General features: G+C 41.6%; 1 protein-coding gene across 1 annotated transcript in view; it reads right to left on the bottom strand.

The window, feature by feature from the left end:
- CFAP299 (cilia and flagella associated protein 299) overlaps positions 1 to 18,278 on the bottom strand; it is a 239,775-nt gene that overhangs the window by 144,759 nt on the left and 76,738 nt on the right. The window contains exon 3 of the mRNA XM_026103370.2: positions 10,695 to 10,785. Within this exon, the coding sequence (XP_025959155.1) occupies positions 10,695 to 10,785 (91 nt within the window). The remainder of the gene's footprint in view (positions 1 to 10,694; positions 10,786 to 18,278) is intronic.

Genomic DNA, 18,278 nt, shown 5'->3' with positions numbered 1-18,278 from the left:
TTAAAAGTACGGCCAGCTGCTCTTCCTAAGCACACAAATGTGATCCTCCAAAACGCTACATTTACTTGAATACTCAGTAACTCGGTTATTACCTGTTGGTTTTTAATTTCATTTTGTTTGGGGAAAAACACTGACACAACAAGCATATTTGAAATCACTTCTAAAGCAGAGCAATTAGGCGATACGCACGTTTCCAAGAAAAATAACGCAGGTAAGCCAACCGTACTTGCAGCTTGCTGTACACAGTACTGAATAGCTCCAGTCCTATTACTTGTGCACGTTATCCTTACTGTCATGAACAGAGGCACTGAAATCTATGGCCCTGTTAACCAAAGCCTGCATGACTATGAGTGTGCCTGCTTCAGGCCACACACTTCAGCAATGTGCATGAATATTTGCAGAATCAGGGCCAAAGTCCTATTATAAGGTTCCAATGTTGAGGAGGAAAAAAGAAGAGCAATTTTGTTCCTAGATCACAAAGAATTGTCCGAACTACAGATTAACTGAACTTTGAATTTTCTCCTACGGGGCCTGCAGGGAGAATGGGAGCATGACTCGGACGACACTTGTCTCTTTTGGTGGGAGCAGAACACTTAACTCCCTCAACCTTCTCCAGAAGTTGGAACTGAAAACACTTTCCACTGCTTGACGAGCATTCATCTGTGAACTCCTACCAATCTGCTGATGTTTGCCTACATCTGGAATTTGGCCCCAGGCAAATGTTTCTTTCAAAAAGCGGTAGAATAAGTTTTTGGACTTAAAAATCAGTCTTACAAAATCTGAGGCTATGCGTTTCAGTCCTGTACGTACATATGATTGAACTGAAGGGGCAACGCTGTCCCAATTCCAGTGCAGCTCCTCCCACTCCTCAAAAAAAGGCAAACAGTAGCTCCCTAAGACTTAATATACCCTATTCATTTTGAAGCAACTACAACATACTCTATTTAAACTGTATCAGCATAAGCTCCACAGAGAATGCAACATGCCCCACGTGTTACAGTGTCACCACATCTCAAACTCCTGTCAGATAAAGCCAATGTATGCTGTCCTTTTCATTCATCGAGGGTTTCAACTGATGCATGTGGTGGACTTCAACTGTTTTTTATGTCTAACAGAAGAGACTTGCAGGCGTACATTACATGTGCTGGGGTCATTTATGATTCTACAATCCAAAAAATATATCTAGCGCAATGATCCCTTGCAACGTACGCCTTGCTTAATGAAACCCAACAGTCTACAAGTATGCACAAAGTACAGCTATAAAGCTGTTCAAATTAACAGGCAAGGTGGCCACTCAGACTCTAAGAAGGAAAATATTTACAAATATTGCATATTATACATTAAAAAAAAAAAAAACTTGAGGCCCATTAGTTCTCATTCCTGCTGCATTACTGTGTTTCTTTCAGTAATGCTTTCAACGTCCTTTCTTACAGCTGGTTTTCACGGAGTCTCACTTATCAGACCACTAGCTAATGCCAGCAAATAAAATGACCTGTTGACAGGATGACTGTTATTTCATTCATTTCCACTAAAAGCTTTCATGCAATGGCCCTTTTTGCCTTTCTCCATTGCTTTGCTCAGAGGTTATCATTTATAATGTGAAAGTCATTGCGCTTGGTAACATTAGGCAGCCAGATGGTTGAGTATGGTTCTTTCTAGTTATGAAAAAAGAAATACTCCTACCGTAAGGGGTCGAAGGCTGAAAACGCTAATTAATACATGTCGGCAACTAATGCTTCAAAAAGTCAGTGATCAAAAAAGAAAAAAAAAAGTTTTAGACAATATCATCATTTTTCTATCAGTACCATCACATTTCACTGAGCTTACCCCCATGTCTTACATCATACTACTGATTTGTTTTACACTACATTTGTTTACATTTACATTAGTTTTACAAAACAAACAACCTGAAATAAGAACCTACAAAGGGTGTCTAAGCGCAAATGCTGAAAGGCTCTTAAAACATATGCAAACTATTTCAGAGAATAGGTTTTCCAATTAAACCAATGTGTTCTTAGTTATTTATTGAGAACTGACAGTGTGCTTAGGGCCTGTTTTACAAAGGCATTTAGAAAGGTTCATGGGTGCCCGGAATTACCAAAATTGCCTCCGACAGTTAGATGTACCAACTCCCAAATGGGATTGTGTGAGCCATCTTAACGTCTGTAACACCTGCTAGGCTTAGATTTACACCTGTAAAAAAACCCTGCTACTGTTTGGAATAGAAAAGAGACTGAGGATGAAATTCCTTTGATCTACTTTAATACAGGACGAACTCAGTCTACAGCAGCAGCAGAGAAAGAGAGAGCCCAATATGGAAGCCCAGGTCCTTATTGACATTTAATATACTCTTATCCCATTAAATAGTGCAGTCTGTAAGAAGACTATGATTGAGCAGCACACACGCAAAGCAGCTGACATTCTGGCTCCATTTAACGCAGTGGTGCTGATATAGCCATGGACTTCTCCAGAGGCATGACAACTCCAACCTCAGTTTCCGAGCAGACAAAACCAGCGGCCAACTAGTATGCCTACTTCGCTTTGTACAAGCATCCTACGGAAAAACATCCCAGAAAACACACACACACCCTTAAGATAACCTTGCCATTTTATGATCTCAATTAAAAGTTCTGCAACTGGTATTTTACAACTTCAAATGTAAAACTAAGAGACTTACTAAGCGAAGAGATATCACAGAAAGCAAACTTGGTTTGGAGAAGCAAGTTTGTTAGGAAGTCAGTGTCAGAGATAGGAATATTCACTTTCAAACTGAGAGGCTAGCAGCTTGCAGGAACCTCTAAGTACGAAAAAGGAAAAACCGCAGCGGCTCGTGCTGCAGCGGCCGCACTGCAATTCCTCGCTGGGAAAGCAGGTTACAGCGCTCCTGTCAAAGCAGGACTTTTACTACACATCAGTCACTCTCACCAAACTCCCTGCAACCCCCCCAACACTGGGAAACCCGAGGATTACCATGAAACGTGAACCACGCTTCTGAACCGCCGTGAAGGCTGCCTCCACCCTCTCCTGCTTTTTCCAGGCGGGGTAAGATGGTGGCTCAGCCACCTTGCCTGGGGAAGGAGGAAACGAGGGGCAGCCCCGCCGCCGCTGGGGCAGCCACCGCAAGGCGTTGCAGACGTGGACGGATCCGTCACACGACTGACGGGAAACCCTGATAACACCACCAGCACCCTCCAAGCCCTGGAGCCTTTGCTAGAGGGTAGCCAGGTGTTCGGCGCTGAAGGACTCTGATCAAGAGCCCTGTCCAGGATTTACCACTGCCCTTCTTTAACCGCTTAGAGAAGCATGAGACTCTGCTTCAAGACTGAAAACCAAACCAAGCCCTTCTGTTAGGCAGCAAAGACATTTAGCTCTTTTTTCCCCCCATGTATGTTTTAGTCAGTGATCTGACCTTAATAGGTGGAATTTCTGAAAACACACCTTTTTTAGCTGAGGCATTTATGTCACATTTCTACTTTATACCTCATTTGGTTTTTATACACAAGCAGAGAAGAACGTGGATACCTATGAAATTCCTCCATGCACAATTTAGGCACTCACCTCTGTGACATTCTTTAAAAACAAAAGAAAATCTTCAGAAACACATTTCCTACGTGGACTGCTAAGTTACACTCACCTAAGTACCCTACTGCTGCCAAAGTGTTCTGCAGTGACAAATTATAGCTACTCTAGGAAAAACAAATGGTTTCCGTTTTAGGGATGCTCTTTGATGATTCAGCACAGCATTACTCACTTTAAGGAGTTCTCTTCCCACTGCGAATTTTCTTTCTTCAAGCTCATAAGCCACAATGGAAATTTTTCATTGCATTTGCTGGCTTTTAACCCATCATCATGTTACAAATATGTTAAGCTGAATTGCAATCTATATTTGCTTCGGATCTATAATTAACATATGTCATACTAACCAATCTTCCCACTACGATTCCTATTCTTTACTGTTTTTAATGTATTTAAGACACTGACTGAAAAAGAAATACTTGTCACTAATCCGGGTCCCATTCAGCAGAGACCTCGGCCTATGCCTACACTAGCCAATCATGCAGCACAGCAAAAGCAGATCTGCAGGAGGGAAGCGTCTAGCGCTGAAGGCCCCCCGCCGCCCACTACATGTGTTTTTTGCAGGGGGTCGCTTCACCCTAGCACTAGTCTGATGCTGTGAACCGGTGGGTAGGTGAACCCTGGGAGCGCAGCTCTCTGTTTCATTTCCCTGGGAGGGAAATGCAACGGGTGTGCTCCAAGACTGCTCCACCACGCAAGAACCCTGGGCACCAAGAGGGGCCCATCGAGAGGCTCATTGCAAAAGCGCCCTCCTGATCCAAACTCAAATGCTGATGCAGACGCACCCTCACACACGTGTATGCACTAACTCGCCATTCCCTTTTCAGGTATTTAATGAACAAAATTCCTGCTGATACAAATAAAAACAATTCCAGGGTCTTTAAAGAGAACTTATTTGGTCTTGAAGGTAGTCATAGCAATGAATGACATTACGCATTTTGATCAGGACTTTAAGTGAACTTTGAGGACTTCTGAAGACAGCTAAAGCCATCCAAACAACATGCCACATTCCTTGCTGTCAGCTGATCTGAAATATGACCACTTGCTACTGTATGAGTAATTTGCAGTCATTTATGGCCATTACGTCAGCAAAGTGATACGATTGATCTATTATACAAAATGCACTCAGCTTTCATATATTTCTCTTCTCTTGTCAAATTCCTTCCATACAGAGTAAATGTTCTGCAAATTTCCCAAGAAAAATCCATTTTATCTAATCACATCATTTTTAAGCATTTAGAATAGCCTACAATCCACATATTGCAATTAATTTTGAATGATTTTTTCCTCTTAATGCATCTACAACTTATGTAAGGTATCATTAGAAAAAATAAATGTGATTATATTAACTGTTCCTTCCTAGTCAGCTTCTCTAGAATAGATTAGATATGCATAAAGAAAACTATCATAGTGAATTTATAAGCAGCCTTAATACGCTGCGTAAGATTTTAAGTAACATTCTCTGCCTGCATTTTTATCCCCTTTTGTTGCTATTGATTGTTCATCCGAAGAGTCAAATACTAGAAATAAGATGACAAAACGAATGAACAGCCAGTTCCCAAAAAGCTGTTTTTGAGGTTCAGAAATGGCCCCGTGTCCAAGTGTTCTTCTCCTCTCCATCCTCCTGTCACAGCCATTTGCTCTATGGTGCAGGGGGACGGTGGTCTCCACACACACAGCCTACCCGTCTGGGCCTGCTCCCTGTGCTGTCCATCTGTAGCATATTTGCTTCCTCTGGACACCAGCTTCAAGGCTATCCACTCGCAGAAGCAGACAGCACGTGCTTCAATACCTGATTACACTCGTTGCCAAATATGCACCAAAACAGAGCACACAAACAGTAGCAGAAAATCATGCCTATGATTTCTGGAGATACACAAAGAAAAGAAACAGTACTGCTTATAATCTGCACAGTGACTGGTGTCAGCAAGTAACCTGATTTCCCCACCCCTTTTAAATGGGGAGAAAGGCATACGTAGCCTTGTGGTGCTAAAAGACAGAGATTACTTCCAGGAAATTCCAGTTTTCATTTCTTTTACACTGCATGCTTTCTAGAGCAATGGAAGTTGATATATGTTTTATATCTCAAGGACAGAAGTGATTTGTTTGAAATTAAGCTATGATTACCTGCATGACTCATTTGATTTCCACAGGGATTTATTAATTGGACAAACATGGGTTCAGTTAAAAGAGAAATAAACATGTGTACGATACCCTCTTTTTCTTGAGAGGGAGCACTTCATAAATGTTGGGAAATAGTAAAGGGAAAAAAGACCATGTCAGCGCAATATTGTTGGTCATATACAACGCAATCTTATATTTCAGAGTTTGCAACATAGGAAACGGGTATATTAGAAACTGCCCAATTCACAGGTCTTTCTGAGTCAGCTGCAGTGAGTTCTTTGAATGGCTCTGAAGGAACAAGCTGTAACCAGTGCTTTTATACCAGCTTCAATAATACACATTTCAAAGCCAAAAGGCCCAGCTATCTCAACTGTTTACACAGCCAACGTGCACTGGGAAAGCAACGACCAACAAGTTCCAGTCTACCATGCAAGAATTTTATCCGATCCCCTGATTGTAGTCCTCGCAGCACTGGAGAAAGGAAGGACAGCCTTGTTTTTGTTTTTTCCGCTCAGTGGAATTGGGGAGAGGGAAATCCTTAATTTACTAACAGTATTCTTTTCCACTAAGAGATTCCACCTACCTACTTGAAGCACCTAAGCGCTTTTGATGCTCATAGTGAAGTCTTCAAGAACACATCTCTAACTTGTTCTGATACAGCTAAAATCCAAAGCCACACTTATGGGCTACCTGTCTCTCCAGATGTATCGCTACAGTAGTATTCCCCCCTCTGCCCTGCCAACCCAAACCCCCCCCCCCCCCCCCCCCGCGGAAGTCTGTCTCAAGGTATTCACAGAGTAACTGTGAGACTTGCTCTGAGATTTAAAAAAAAAAAAAAAAAAGTTCCTGAGGATTGCATAATTTCCTGACGCTTTTTTTAAAAACCAACCATGACATACACTGGGCCCTTTATCACCTTGAATCAACAAGAAATATTTAATACATACCAGGGTATAGGTGAGGGCTAGATAGGGTAAACATGCACCTGTGTAAAGAAGTGGAGATCTGTCTGCCTGCAGAATATGCCTGATGATAAGACTTACACTAGATTTCAGGTGAATTGTTATTTATGAAAGTACTTTCGAAATCCAGCACTGGGGACTTGTTACCTTATCCCCCACCTCCCTGTTCATTTTTCAAAACTACCTTGTACCACATGCTTCTTATTTCCCTTATAAACTTTTCTGGATCAAATGTTTCAATGGAATTGGTTAACAAACAAGTGCATGCAACACTTGTGTCAAGAGAGGCTCCTTTGAGGAAAGCATCCTCCCAGATCAACTTAACATATGGATGACCTGCAAATCTGACACAACACAGCGAGGAAATAGGAATCTCAGCTAAAGAGGCCACACGAGTGACCAAGCACAGCTGAGATTTTTCCCGATTGTAGCCTCGATTTCTTTGCAAAGAGGATAGGCTGACTAACACGGGGCTTGCCTTTTGCACAGAAGTGGGGCCATACCCAGAGAAGAGCAACAGATCTTTTCTTTGAGGATGGGAGTGGGATTTCTAAAGCTTTAGAAATACCAGCAGAGCTCCAGCCAAGTCCATACAAATCAGACTGCTGACACCGCTCACTACGTCAGGAACTAGTCTCCTAGATCTGATGTTGCTGTCATTGCGACATACAGGAAAAGTGCTGCTAACCCTAACTAAAGGCCTGAGCCTTGTAGAGAATGCTAGAGCAGAATAAGTATTACTAAAAGTTTCCTCAGCCTTTTTAACCGTTATTTCTTCAGCAACCCTAAGTCTAGCTCTAGAGCTGGTAACTCCAGGTAAGTAAGTCTGAGGATTTAATGAAATCGTTCATTAGTTCAAACACAGGCCACTGTTGTCACCTGGTCCCACCCAAGGCAGTATTGTGGAGTCATTTGATGACCCTCTGCTGTACGTCTCATTTTTATTAGGCCAACTTGTGTGTCTTGAGACCAAAATCCATGACTTGCACAGCCTTCATCTCAAGAGGATGAAGATGAACGGAGGAGCACAGAAATCATTTGTCCTAGCTCCTGAGGAGAGACAAAATGTTGGAACGTCAGCACGACTTGGCAGCAGTTCTAGCTTTGCAAACAGGCAGTCTTTTCTTTGGGTAGCCTGGTCTGTTCAGCAGCCAGTCTATACGGTCTTAGACACCAAGCACAAACCCCAAAAAACAAACATAATTGTGTAAAGCTCTAGTAATAATACTGGTGGCACGGGCAAGATCAAAAGAAACATGCTTTCATAAGGGAATACCTTTGCTCTGTTGGTTAATTAAGTATGCAATAGTAAAGAGAAGTGTCTTTTGTGTGCATTTGTGATTGCATGAAACAAGGTCATGTTCTGAATCACTGTCTGTAATGCGTTCCCACATTGAAGCGTATTAAGAAAACATGACAGGGTCTCCTGTACACCAAACTGCAGGAGAGTCAAGAGTTGAGGCTGAAATTCCACACCTGATTTACTTCATTATATCTAGTTACGTACTGAATAGCTTGAAATAATATTTGCTGTTCCAAAACCTTTTGATACATAACCAGAGGCTGTTTTGGGGGCCGAGAAATCCTATCACTACAGGAGGCCTAGGAACTGAGACCAGCTGTCTGCATTTTGAGGGAACTCTTCCAATCCCTGCCTTTTTTCTTTTTTTTTTTTTTTTTGGTAGGCTAGCCCATAATTTATCTACCTTTTTTTTCCTCAAGCCCCATATGCAATTCACCAAGTAGAGTGCTAAAACCTTACTAAGTGCTTTCCCGAATCCAAGCTCCATTTCAGGTAGCTGTAGTGAGTCTGACCTCCTTGTGCCCATGTTCTCTGCAGCGTAAGCCTAATACAGCCTACATAACACAGGAGCAGAAAAGGAAACCAAACTAGCCCCAGGACAGACCAAACCAGCCCCGTGCCTGACGGCACCAGAAGAAAAAGCCTTTGGGGGTATAATGTGTTTAGGAAATCAAAGGGACTGAAATATCTTTTTGAGAGGATAAACCTATCGTATCTTCTTCTGTCTAGGTTTCTCAGTGTTGAGTTTCCCCCAAGGAGGAGAATCTCCAGGGGAAGCTTCCAGGAGTTGCCTGGCTGCGCTGGATTCAGTTTTAGGCGTTCAGTGAATGCTGCTGTGCTGTCCCTCCAGCACCTTCATCCTGGGAAGCCTAACACTGACCGCAGCTCTTCCCAGTGCCTTAGGCCCTCTGTGGTAGCAGAAAAGCACATTTCATTTCCCATCTCCAGAATGACACAGCACCCTGTCAGCCCAGCGAGGAGCCATGGTTTTCCTCCTCCTGGGCTACGCTCTAGGCTGCTCAGAATCAAACAGCAGGGAGGTCTCAGCCGCTCCAAAGTGCTGGGCTCAGCCCTGCTCCCTTTACATAAGGCCAGACAGCTCTGTTAGCACGGCCGGAGTCTTGTCTGGAAGAGGCTCTGTTTAACTCAGTAGTGTCCCCATCTGTAAAATCAAGGAATTACAGTTTCTTTATAGCAGGCTCCGAGAACCCCAGCCAGGAAGGGAAATACAAGAGTAGGGCGCTACCACTAAAAACTGCACCTTTTTAAAAGTTATGGTAAATATCTGAAGCAAGTCACAGGTTGCTTCCACCTTCCAGCCTAAATCACTAAGCCTTTTTTGGTATCTCCCATCCTGTCTTGTTTCTGCCATGCATTTAACCTTTTGCATCATTTTTCTCCTGTAGAAATCCCTAAATATCCCAAGAAGCACAGTTCCCATGATATTTGTCGGCCAGCTGAAACCACAAGGTGTTTGAAGAAGCTTCATGAGAAGTCTTGCTCACATATGTTTTGGAACCACATTTCAGGCAGCATTTCTTCTGCAAATTCTGGCGGTTAATTAGCTAGCCATAAAAGAACAAATATTGATCCTAGAATTATACAGGGGAGGGAGGGGAGTTACCATTTTATTTCAATTATAAGAGATGAAGGAAAGCAAAAATCATTAGTGTACGCCTGATCAACTTCCTAAGCAAACAGAACAAGAGAATAAAATCACAGTCACTTTGGACTTACAGATGCTTATTGCTTTTGCAATTTTTTGAATTTTTGTTGGATGAGAGACAATAAACCAACAGAAATCCAGACTCCTACTATTCCATAAAGGGGGCAAGAAACAACACTGCTTTACTCTATACACAGCAACAAGAGCAGCATGACCACTTCTGACTCTTTTTCAATCAGGTTAGGAAGTTTAAATGGAAACAAATTGAACTAAACGCCTGGAATTCAAACCTCCTTCCTTGCCTAGCATGCAGGCACAAGCCCTTCCCTGTGCGAGACCAAAGCTATTAGTCAGTCTAGGATACAGGTCCCTCTTCCTTTTAAATGTACAGATACTGATCTAGGTGGTATTTACAAGTGGTATCATCAACCTCAGCAACGCCACCCCCAGAGCACACCTACATAACTGTGCAGAACTGAAGGACAAAGCAGGAAAAGATTCCCAAGTAGCCTCTGCCAGCACTAACACGGGAAAACAAGACACCAGTTAGCACAGCACACAGACAACTCTGATAGCTCTGCATGAGCCAGCTGAGTCAGGAGGCAGGCAGCGACCTTCATAGACCTTCCCTGTATTAGAATCAACATCTCAAGCACCTCACAAAACTCAGCAGTGCAATTCCTGTATCATCAATGTTAATGTGTTTCAAAAAGATTCTCTTGATAAGCAAGCTATCTCTTCCTCTATTTAAAGTCCACATGGGAGTGAATTTTGTAAGACAAACCCACAAGTTATGTAAAACAAAATGTACTTCACTAGACGTTCTTCTCTCAAATCCTTCACTCCATCACTTACCTGCTTGTGAATTTTCAGTCAGCTTTTTGATGTATTTTGCTTTTAAATAAATTAACATCAGTAAGTCTCTAGGTTTCGAGGAATCTCTCCTAAATCAAACTTTTAAAAATGTTCCACGCACAACCTTCATGTAAAATACCTCATTTTCCAATTCAGGTAAGATTCATTTTTAAACTGTTAAGACAACCATAATCTCACAGGTACTCACAGAGATTCTTCCAGTACGATTGGCTTCCTCTCTTTCTGCCAGTGCCCGTAAAAAGTTATCTTTCAGTTCTTTTCCTGCACTTGCTAGTGACCTGGAAAACAATGGCACACAGTTATTACTGCTATCAATTATTATTGTAGGCTTAGGGTTCAGTGTCCTGTTGGGTTAAGTGTTCTGTAAATATAAGGAGATAGCCTTTACCCTAACATGGTTAATTCATCTATTGCCTGTTCTGATTTACATTCTTGCTGCAGTAACAATGCATTTCATGCCCTTAAAACATTCTTCAAAAGTAAACGCTATTCCAGACGTACTATATGCAGTAGTTTATCAAAAGCTGACTTCCACTTGTATATATTTTCAATTCTATATCAAGACTAATCAGAGTGCTTGTTTTATAACTACAGAATGATGGCCAGAGTCATGTTTACACAAGAATACCAAACTTTCACAGTGGACAAATATAAACTTAAGCCAGCAAATATAAACTCAAGCCAGCAACTTATCAAATGAACTACTACATACCTAGACTGTTGGGTGTGGTAAGGTCAGTATACTTTCGATATCTTTAAGTACGAAACATGAAAAGACAACCCAATTTTCCTCCAAGAAAACTGGGAAAAAGCATCGCAAAAAGGATACCAAACTCTAAAAATTCATCCTTCACCTTTGAACATGGTACCCTGGAACTGAAGCAATAATTAAAAATAGAAAACACCCATCAGACCGACAAAAGCACTGAATCTTTGACAGAGCTCACCAAAAATATGATCCTTTAAAACAGTTCCTACAAGTTTCTTGGGCCTAACCCAAAGCCCTTCTGTAGCCACAGGAGTCACTCCGCTCCCCGCAGCGTGCTCTGCATGTACAAGGAGGAAGCTGACCCTTCTGAGATCCTGCACTGGGGTGGCTTCAGTGGGACCCTTTCTCCTTTCAACATTTAAAGCAGTGAATGCTTGTTGGAATACTCTCTCTTAGGCAACCAAAGGCAAAATAGTGCCTCTTGATTCAGCACAGATCTACCTGAAAAGGGAAGTATTATAACCTCCCTGCCACTATCTTGATGTATTTCAATAAAAAGGAGCCGCATCTATCAACCTAACAGTATCAAGAAAGAACTTTGTATCAAATATATACTGTATGAAGTCTCAAAGAAACCCTTGCCATGAAAATTGAAAAACTCCCCTGGCAAATTTTTAAAAGTAGAAGTCCTTGGCAATGTCCTTAAACTGTATGCATCAAAAGCCTGCATCTAAGCTTCAGGAGTCTGATGTAAAGCAGTCTGGTCAAGCTCTGGCTACTTCACCAGCTGTTACCCAGAAATACATTAATTAGAAGCTGTTTCAGAAGTGCATCTGCTGCATTGTAAAAATAAAAAACGGAAGACTAACATATGGATTAAAACTCCTCAATTAATTAGATATAAAAGAAGAATAAGAAATGGGGTATCACATTTTCCTCTTCCTGTCCGGTTAAGAATTCTAGATTACCAGACTCTGTCTGGCGGACTTTAATACTAAATCAATAGTAATGCTAAATCTATGTTTAGCAACTGTTCCATCTGACTTAGCTTGAAGTTTGTGGCTCCTATTTCAGGCCCACGGAGGGATTTGGTGCCGGAAATACCATGTGTTTTTATCCACTTGTATCTGACTGTCTAGTAAGAGACATGACCTTTCCTTAAAAAACTTGCCTTACTGTCATCCCTTGATCACCAACACAATTCTACCAACATCTTCTATTTGAAATACCTGAACCAGTTTTACAGCACTAAAATATATAAAGCTTTTTTTTTAAATAAAAGTATCCAAGAACATCCTCACTTCATTAAGAACACACCCATCCATGCCTCAAATCAAGCCGCAGTATTTCAAAAAAATACAAAGATGTCATTGGCCACCCTCCCCCCATGTCAAAAACTGTGCAGTGTTAAGAAGTAGAGGTGAAATACCACAGGTACGTCACAGGCGTACGGTAAGCAGCTTCTGGTAATCCTTGAAAGAATTCCCGTGGGACGTTATCACGCCTTATTTGTTAACTGATCACGTTGATTACTTGAGGTCTATCTCAGTAAGGCTAACCTCCAAAAGGCATAAGATATGAATGGAAATCATCTTATGTATACGTATTTTCTATGCTAGCCTCAGTTTGGCAAAGTCCTCACTTGCTCTGTGCAAGATGTTTCAACATCTACAAAAGGGGCGGGGGAGAAAGATGTTTTCTGAATTTTACTAAAATAAACTTAATCTTACTATGTCCCATAAGGAAAAAAACCCAGTAATATTACAACTGAACAAAACATAAGAAACGCAGATGATCATGGCTGATCTCATAGTGTCACAGCACCAAGATCATTTGGAGCACAGCTTGGTATTAACAGGCTGCTTTTTGTAATAAAGAGGGGTGGGAAAGAAGGCCAAAACAAAACCCCAAGAAAATTATTCATATTGTATGTTACGTCTGAGAAATACATCAAACATCTGTTCATTTGGAATATCTCTAGAACCACATTTTTAGAAATTAATCAATGTCATTTGACGCTCATCACAAAGTCATAATGGCCAAAAAGTATATAGCAATGCTCCTGGATCAATGTGTGCAGCAACGACACATCGGATGCGTCCTCTGTACCATACTCTTACCCTCAGTGAAGTCCCCCATCTTTAAATATAGACGCCTGAACTCTAGAACTCCAGAATCCCAGAGTATCCCCCAGTATCCAAGCAACCACTAATCTTTCCTGAGGTAGAAATAAACAGCTACTGGGTAGACTTGCCACTTTTATTAACTGGCAATGATTCACTCCTTTTATTTCCTGCATGTATGTGTTTCTTTGATTCTTCTTTGCCCCTTAGGATGTGCATCCTCCACCTCGCTATCCCAGCTCCAACCTGTCCCAGCTCTCGGTTCCATCTCCCTTCTAGGGGCTTGTCCACACAAGAAAATTGCACCCGTTTACCTTAAGGCAGGTTTTAAACTAACATATTTAAAACAGTACAGAAAGTTATATGAATATTCTTAAGAGTCAAATCAGGCTCATTTCAGTGTGAAACATGAATCAATTAGGAATTGATTTGACTTAAACTGCACATAAAGAATTGCAAGCTTCTGTTAAGCACGCACTGAACTGGTTTAAAAAACAGATTAAGTTCCAATTGTATAAGGTTCTCATGTGAATACAGCCTTTTATTCATGCAGAACGTATAGCATTTATAGGAACATTATACGAGTATTTGTTACTAGCCATTCTTGAGACGCAGCAGCTCGTGCATTCTTAGTGCTCTGGTTTACCATCGCAGCACAAGGCTGAGCAGAAAAGATCAAGGCATTCCACCCTGGGAAAGTTCCCCCACGCACAGACAGGCTGAAATTTTGAGGTGTGACTAGTTAGGAATTCATGAAGGCTACGTAAATGTTTGTTCCATCTTCCTGCCAGACGAGACAAGGGAGTTCTCCGAGCAGGGAGGAGCGGCAAGGAATTCTCTAGCGCCCGCCGAACACGACTCCTACCTAACAAGGGTTATTTAAGTTGCAGTGACCTGAAAAGTGCTGTTTAAAAAAACACAAAAAAGGAGTGAGTCACTCAAAACTCTGTATTAAGCTCTTCACAATCTAGAGGGTTGCAAATTATATACCAGCCTACGAAATATGCTAAAGATGCTTTTGCTTTTTCATATAAACTTGCAGCACTTAAAAAGAGCAGCAGAGAGCGTTTAATTATTAGAACGAAGTTATGTGTCTCTAGCATCACATGCGTGACCGTGACATTAAATAAACTTAGCACGCACCGACTGAAACTACTCCCACCATTCAGTTTGTGCCACGGTATACTTGCTGAAGGATGTTTCAGAGCGAAGTCCCATTTTACAAGGCAGCATCATCTTCATCATAACTATCACAGGAGTTGACTCTTAGATGTCTATACATCATTGCTTTTACCAAGATTTTGACTGAGTAGCAATATCCAATTTTGTACTGTACTTAACAAGCGTTTGTTTGTGTCCTGATGTTGTGCTCTATGTTACAGCGAAGGATAAAGTCAAGTCTGGTGAGGTTGTAATACTCCCCACTGACTTCAGCCAGCCAAAGCTCATGGCAGTCCACACAAAGGTTCACCAACTCTAGATGAAGGACCGAGCTCACCGCAGGTCTCCATAGGACCTCTCACCCCATCTGGTTCAGCCCTGAAGGGATACCACAATCCTGCCACTGGGATTTTCTCCCTCTCCTCTACCTTTACGTGGCACTTCTAAATAACTGCTAGCCACAGTCACCTAAGCACAGCTCTTAACTGCACATTTCTAACTGATGTTTTTAATTAACTGCACCGTGTGGCTAGAGGTCCACACTAGCAGTAGGATATTACGGTGCTAGGTGCTGTATATACTGCCCGTCCTGGTGAGCTTAGAAACCAACCAGCTGGACACACTAAAGACTGGAGGGAAAAGTAAAAATATAGGCAAAAGTTCTTATTCTCCCTTTTCAAATGGGAACCTGAGACACACAGAGATTAACAACATATCCAAAGATAACACAGAATGTCTTACCAAACATGTTATTACTGTTAGTAATCAGATGGCAAATGCTCTGTAACTAGTTCTTGTATTAAATATAATTTCTAATATTAACTTCCCTCCTTCTAAGGATACGCGTTATCTGTACATAAAGAAGAGAAAGCATTAAGAATGAGTCATACTCCTCCCTACAAAGTCCTTCAACGGAACTACCACTGAAAATAAATACTACAGTTTAGCAAAAATAAAAAGCATATTTTTCCTAAAGCAATTTTTTTGGGGTGCAGAAACTCCTAGTGATGTTAACAGTACCAACTGTTGGCTGCTGTTTCTAATTCCATAAATGCAGTTCTGATTTTATGATGCTCACAGTTTCACTTATGAAACCATGAATTTCCATGCTATCTTGTTCCTTCCAAGCTGATCCCTCCCTTCTGAGAGCTGCCACCAGCCCGTGCACCTTCTCCCGTTTCCAGTTCAGACACCTTTCGTGAACCTCTCTGGCCGTGTGCTTCCGCAGCTTCACTGCTACGTGTTGATGCAGCAAAAAGAACCAAGGCTCTCACTGAACTTGGGTTACGGCGCCTTGATTCTTATTTTGATAAGCTAAGCTGCTTTTTTCATTTTATTATGGTTCCCTAGGGTTTCATTTACTTTATTTTTTTACATTGTCTACCATGTGGCCTTTTCCTGAGAGCACTGGAGTCACAGTTGGAAACAGAACAGTGTGGTTGAACTTTCAGAGAGCCCGGCTGACCTGCAGAATGCTTTTTATCAAACTGAGATAATGGGAAGAACATCTAACAGTCCCACTGTTGTTCTTGCAAAAGTAAACTCTGTGTTCCAGTTTAGCAGCAACGGACTGGAATGCACACTCTCGCCTAGCTTCTGCAAAGCAGCTGTGTTTTGCAAACACCTGCCCCAGGATTAGTTGGGAGACAGGCGTAAAGAACTCAGTCCCAAAGCTTCTCCCTCATTTTGAAACACATTTTTTATTTTAAAACATTTGAAGCACAAACCTCCCAGTGCCACGCGCTTGCAGCACTGGGTCCTGAGGCAGGACTACAACTTGAACACTGTTCCAAGACATCAGACCTAGAATGGTTTTCTTTACATGAAGTGCACACCCTTTAAGAAGCGGGGAGAGACTATAGTGCAAGATTCACCTTAGAGACCAGTGTGTAAGGCTGGGACTGGACAGATCCGAGTTCGCAGTCTTGCTCCATCACTAATATGTGGCATGAGCGTGGCAAGTCACTTAGACTTCTGGTGCCTTAATTTCCAGTCTGAAAGACTGAGGGGATGGCACTTCTCCAGCTCAACCCAGCCAAACCCAGTAAGGCTGTGCGTGGCACAGCTAGAGGCGCAGCACTTACAAAAGCTTGGGAAGCATTGGCACATTGAGGAAATGCGGACAGAGATTCACTTGCTAATGCTCAGCCACATGAATTAGAAGCTTGGCTTAAATGGTTCACTTCATTTCTCATGAGCCTCTCTCCTCTGCAAGCATATGAGAAACTGCACCACAGTTGAACGTTATGTGCACAAACCCTTAGCTGTGGTTCCACAGGCTGCCTTAGGGGGATACCACGTTGGTTCTTGAGACCAAGTAATTCATGTTCTCACTCTTTCCCCAGTTTCTGAGGGACGTAATGCTGCAAGCGTGCTTGCCCCCTTTAGCTGATTCACATGAAACTGGAGATGACGTGCAGAAGACTCACGCAAGAGTGATTGATTTCTGTTGCACTGGTCATTTTAATGAAATAATACACAATTACTTCAAACAGTAATGACACTAGATAGGTAGAACCACAATCCTTTCAACACCACAACTACTTGAATTCATCTGTACATTTATCTCAATCGTAAAAAGGAAGAGTGGAAGAGAAAATAATAAAAAAAAAGAAATCACAGATGTATAAATAGCTGGCCAAATCTGACCCTCAGGGGTCCAGTCTTCTATTCTCCAGCAGCATTTCCACTGTATTACCAAGCAATAAGGTAAAAACAGGCACCTAAAACATCAACTGAAATCACAAGCAGGGTTTGGATTACTGCATACAAAGATGTCTCTACCTCAAATTAAAGGAAAAGTAACTCATTTCCAAAGAACCACCATATGAGGTTGCTTAAATGGGAATTATAGATTCTAAAACCCCCTTTTGGGGTCAGCTTTGCCAAATACAGGCCAGTTTATCATACTATCCAACTGGACATGGTATCTTGACTTGCAATACCCTGGTGCTGTTATAAGCAACAGCAAAAGGTAAAAGCACCAAGTTGTCTTTCTCACATTTAAAAAAGACTACAATAGAAGGAAAAGATAATTATTTAACTTGTTTTAAATTTAAAAACAACTTAAATTTAAAACAACTGCAACAAAAGGCAGCAGCACTTGTACAAAAAGCATCTGCAGTTTTATTGGTGAGGTGCATGGCTTCACAACAGGGCAGGAACTAAGCAGGCATGCAGGTCTAAGAGTGAAATACAAATTTTCTTAAAATCTGCTGCAATATCTCCATTCAGCGCCTTGTTTACTGTAGCAGTGTGAAGTCTTTAAAACACTGACAGAACTCTTCAATTACAGTAAGACCAGGCTCAGAGCGTCAGTAAGCTAGAAGCTTAATGCTGACCTCAAGAGAAGGCAAGCTATACACGGGTAGAATCAGGTCCAGTTTCACCAGGTCCTTCTAATGCTTTTTGACGTTTCCAAAGCTCAAATGCATTCCTGTAAAAGTCCTCTGCAAAACCTCCACTGACTTCCTAACCACAAGCTCCTGACCAAGGTATACAGTTCAGGGCATATGGACGCTGAGAGCTGCAAAGTGTGTACTACCTACCTATTTGTGCAACTTCATTTTTCAAAATACTTTTACTGCATGTCTGTGTTAAAAAAGAACCATCCTTGACAACAAGTAATTGGATTAGGAAGTTAGATAAGAAGAGACACTTAAACTTTCAAACATTTTGACATTTTTGGCATGTATCCATTTGTAAAACCTGCTATAAAATTTTTGATTGCTACTTACATAATCAAACATAAAGGAAATACCTTTGGAAGGACGTTAAT

This window comes from Dromaius novaehollandiae, chromosome 4 (genome assembly GCF_036370855.1).
Source record: "Dromaius novaehollandiae isolate bDroNov1 chromosome 4, bDroNov1.hap1, whole genome shotgun sequence".
Classification (NCBI taxonomy): Eukaryota; Metazoa; Chordata; class Aves; order Casuariiformes; family Dromaiidae; genus Dromaius; species Dromaius novaehollandiae.
Note: the sequence above shows the minus strand (reverse complement) of the source record. Positions and strands in the feature narration are given on the sequence as shown.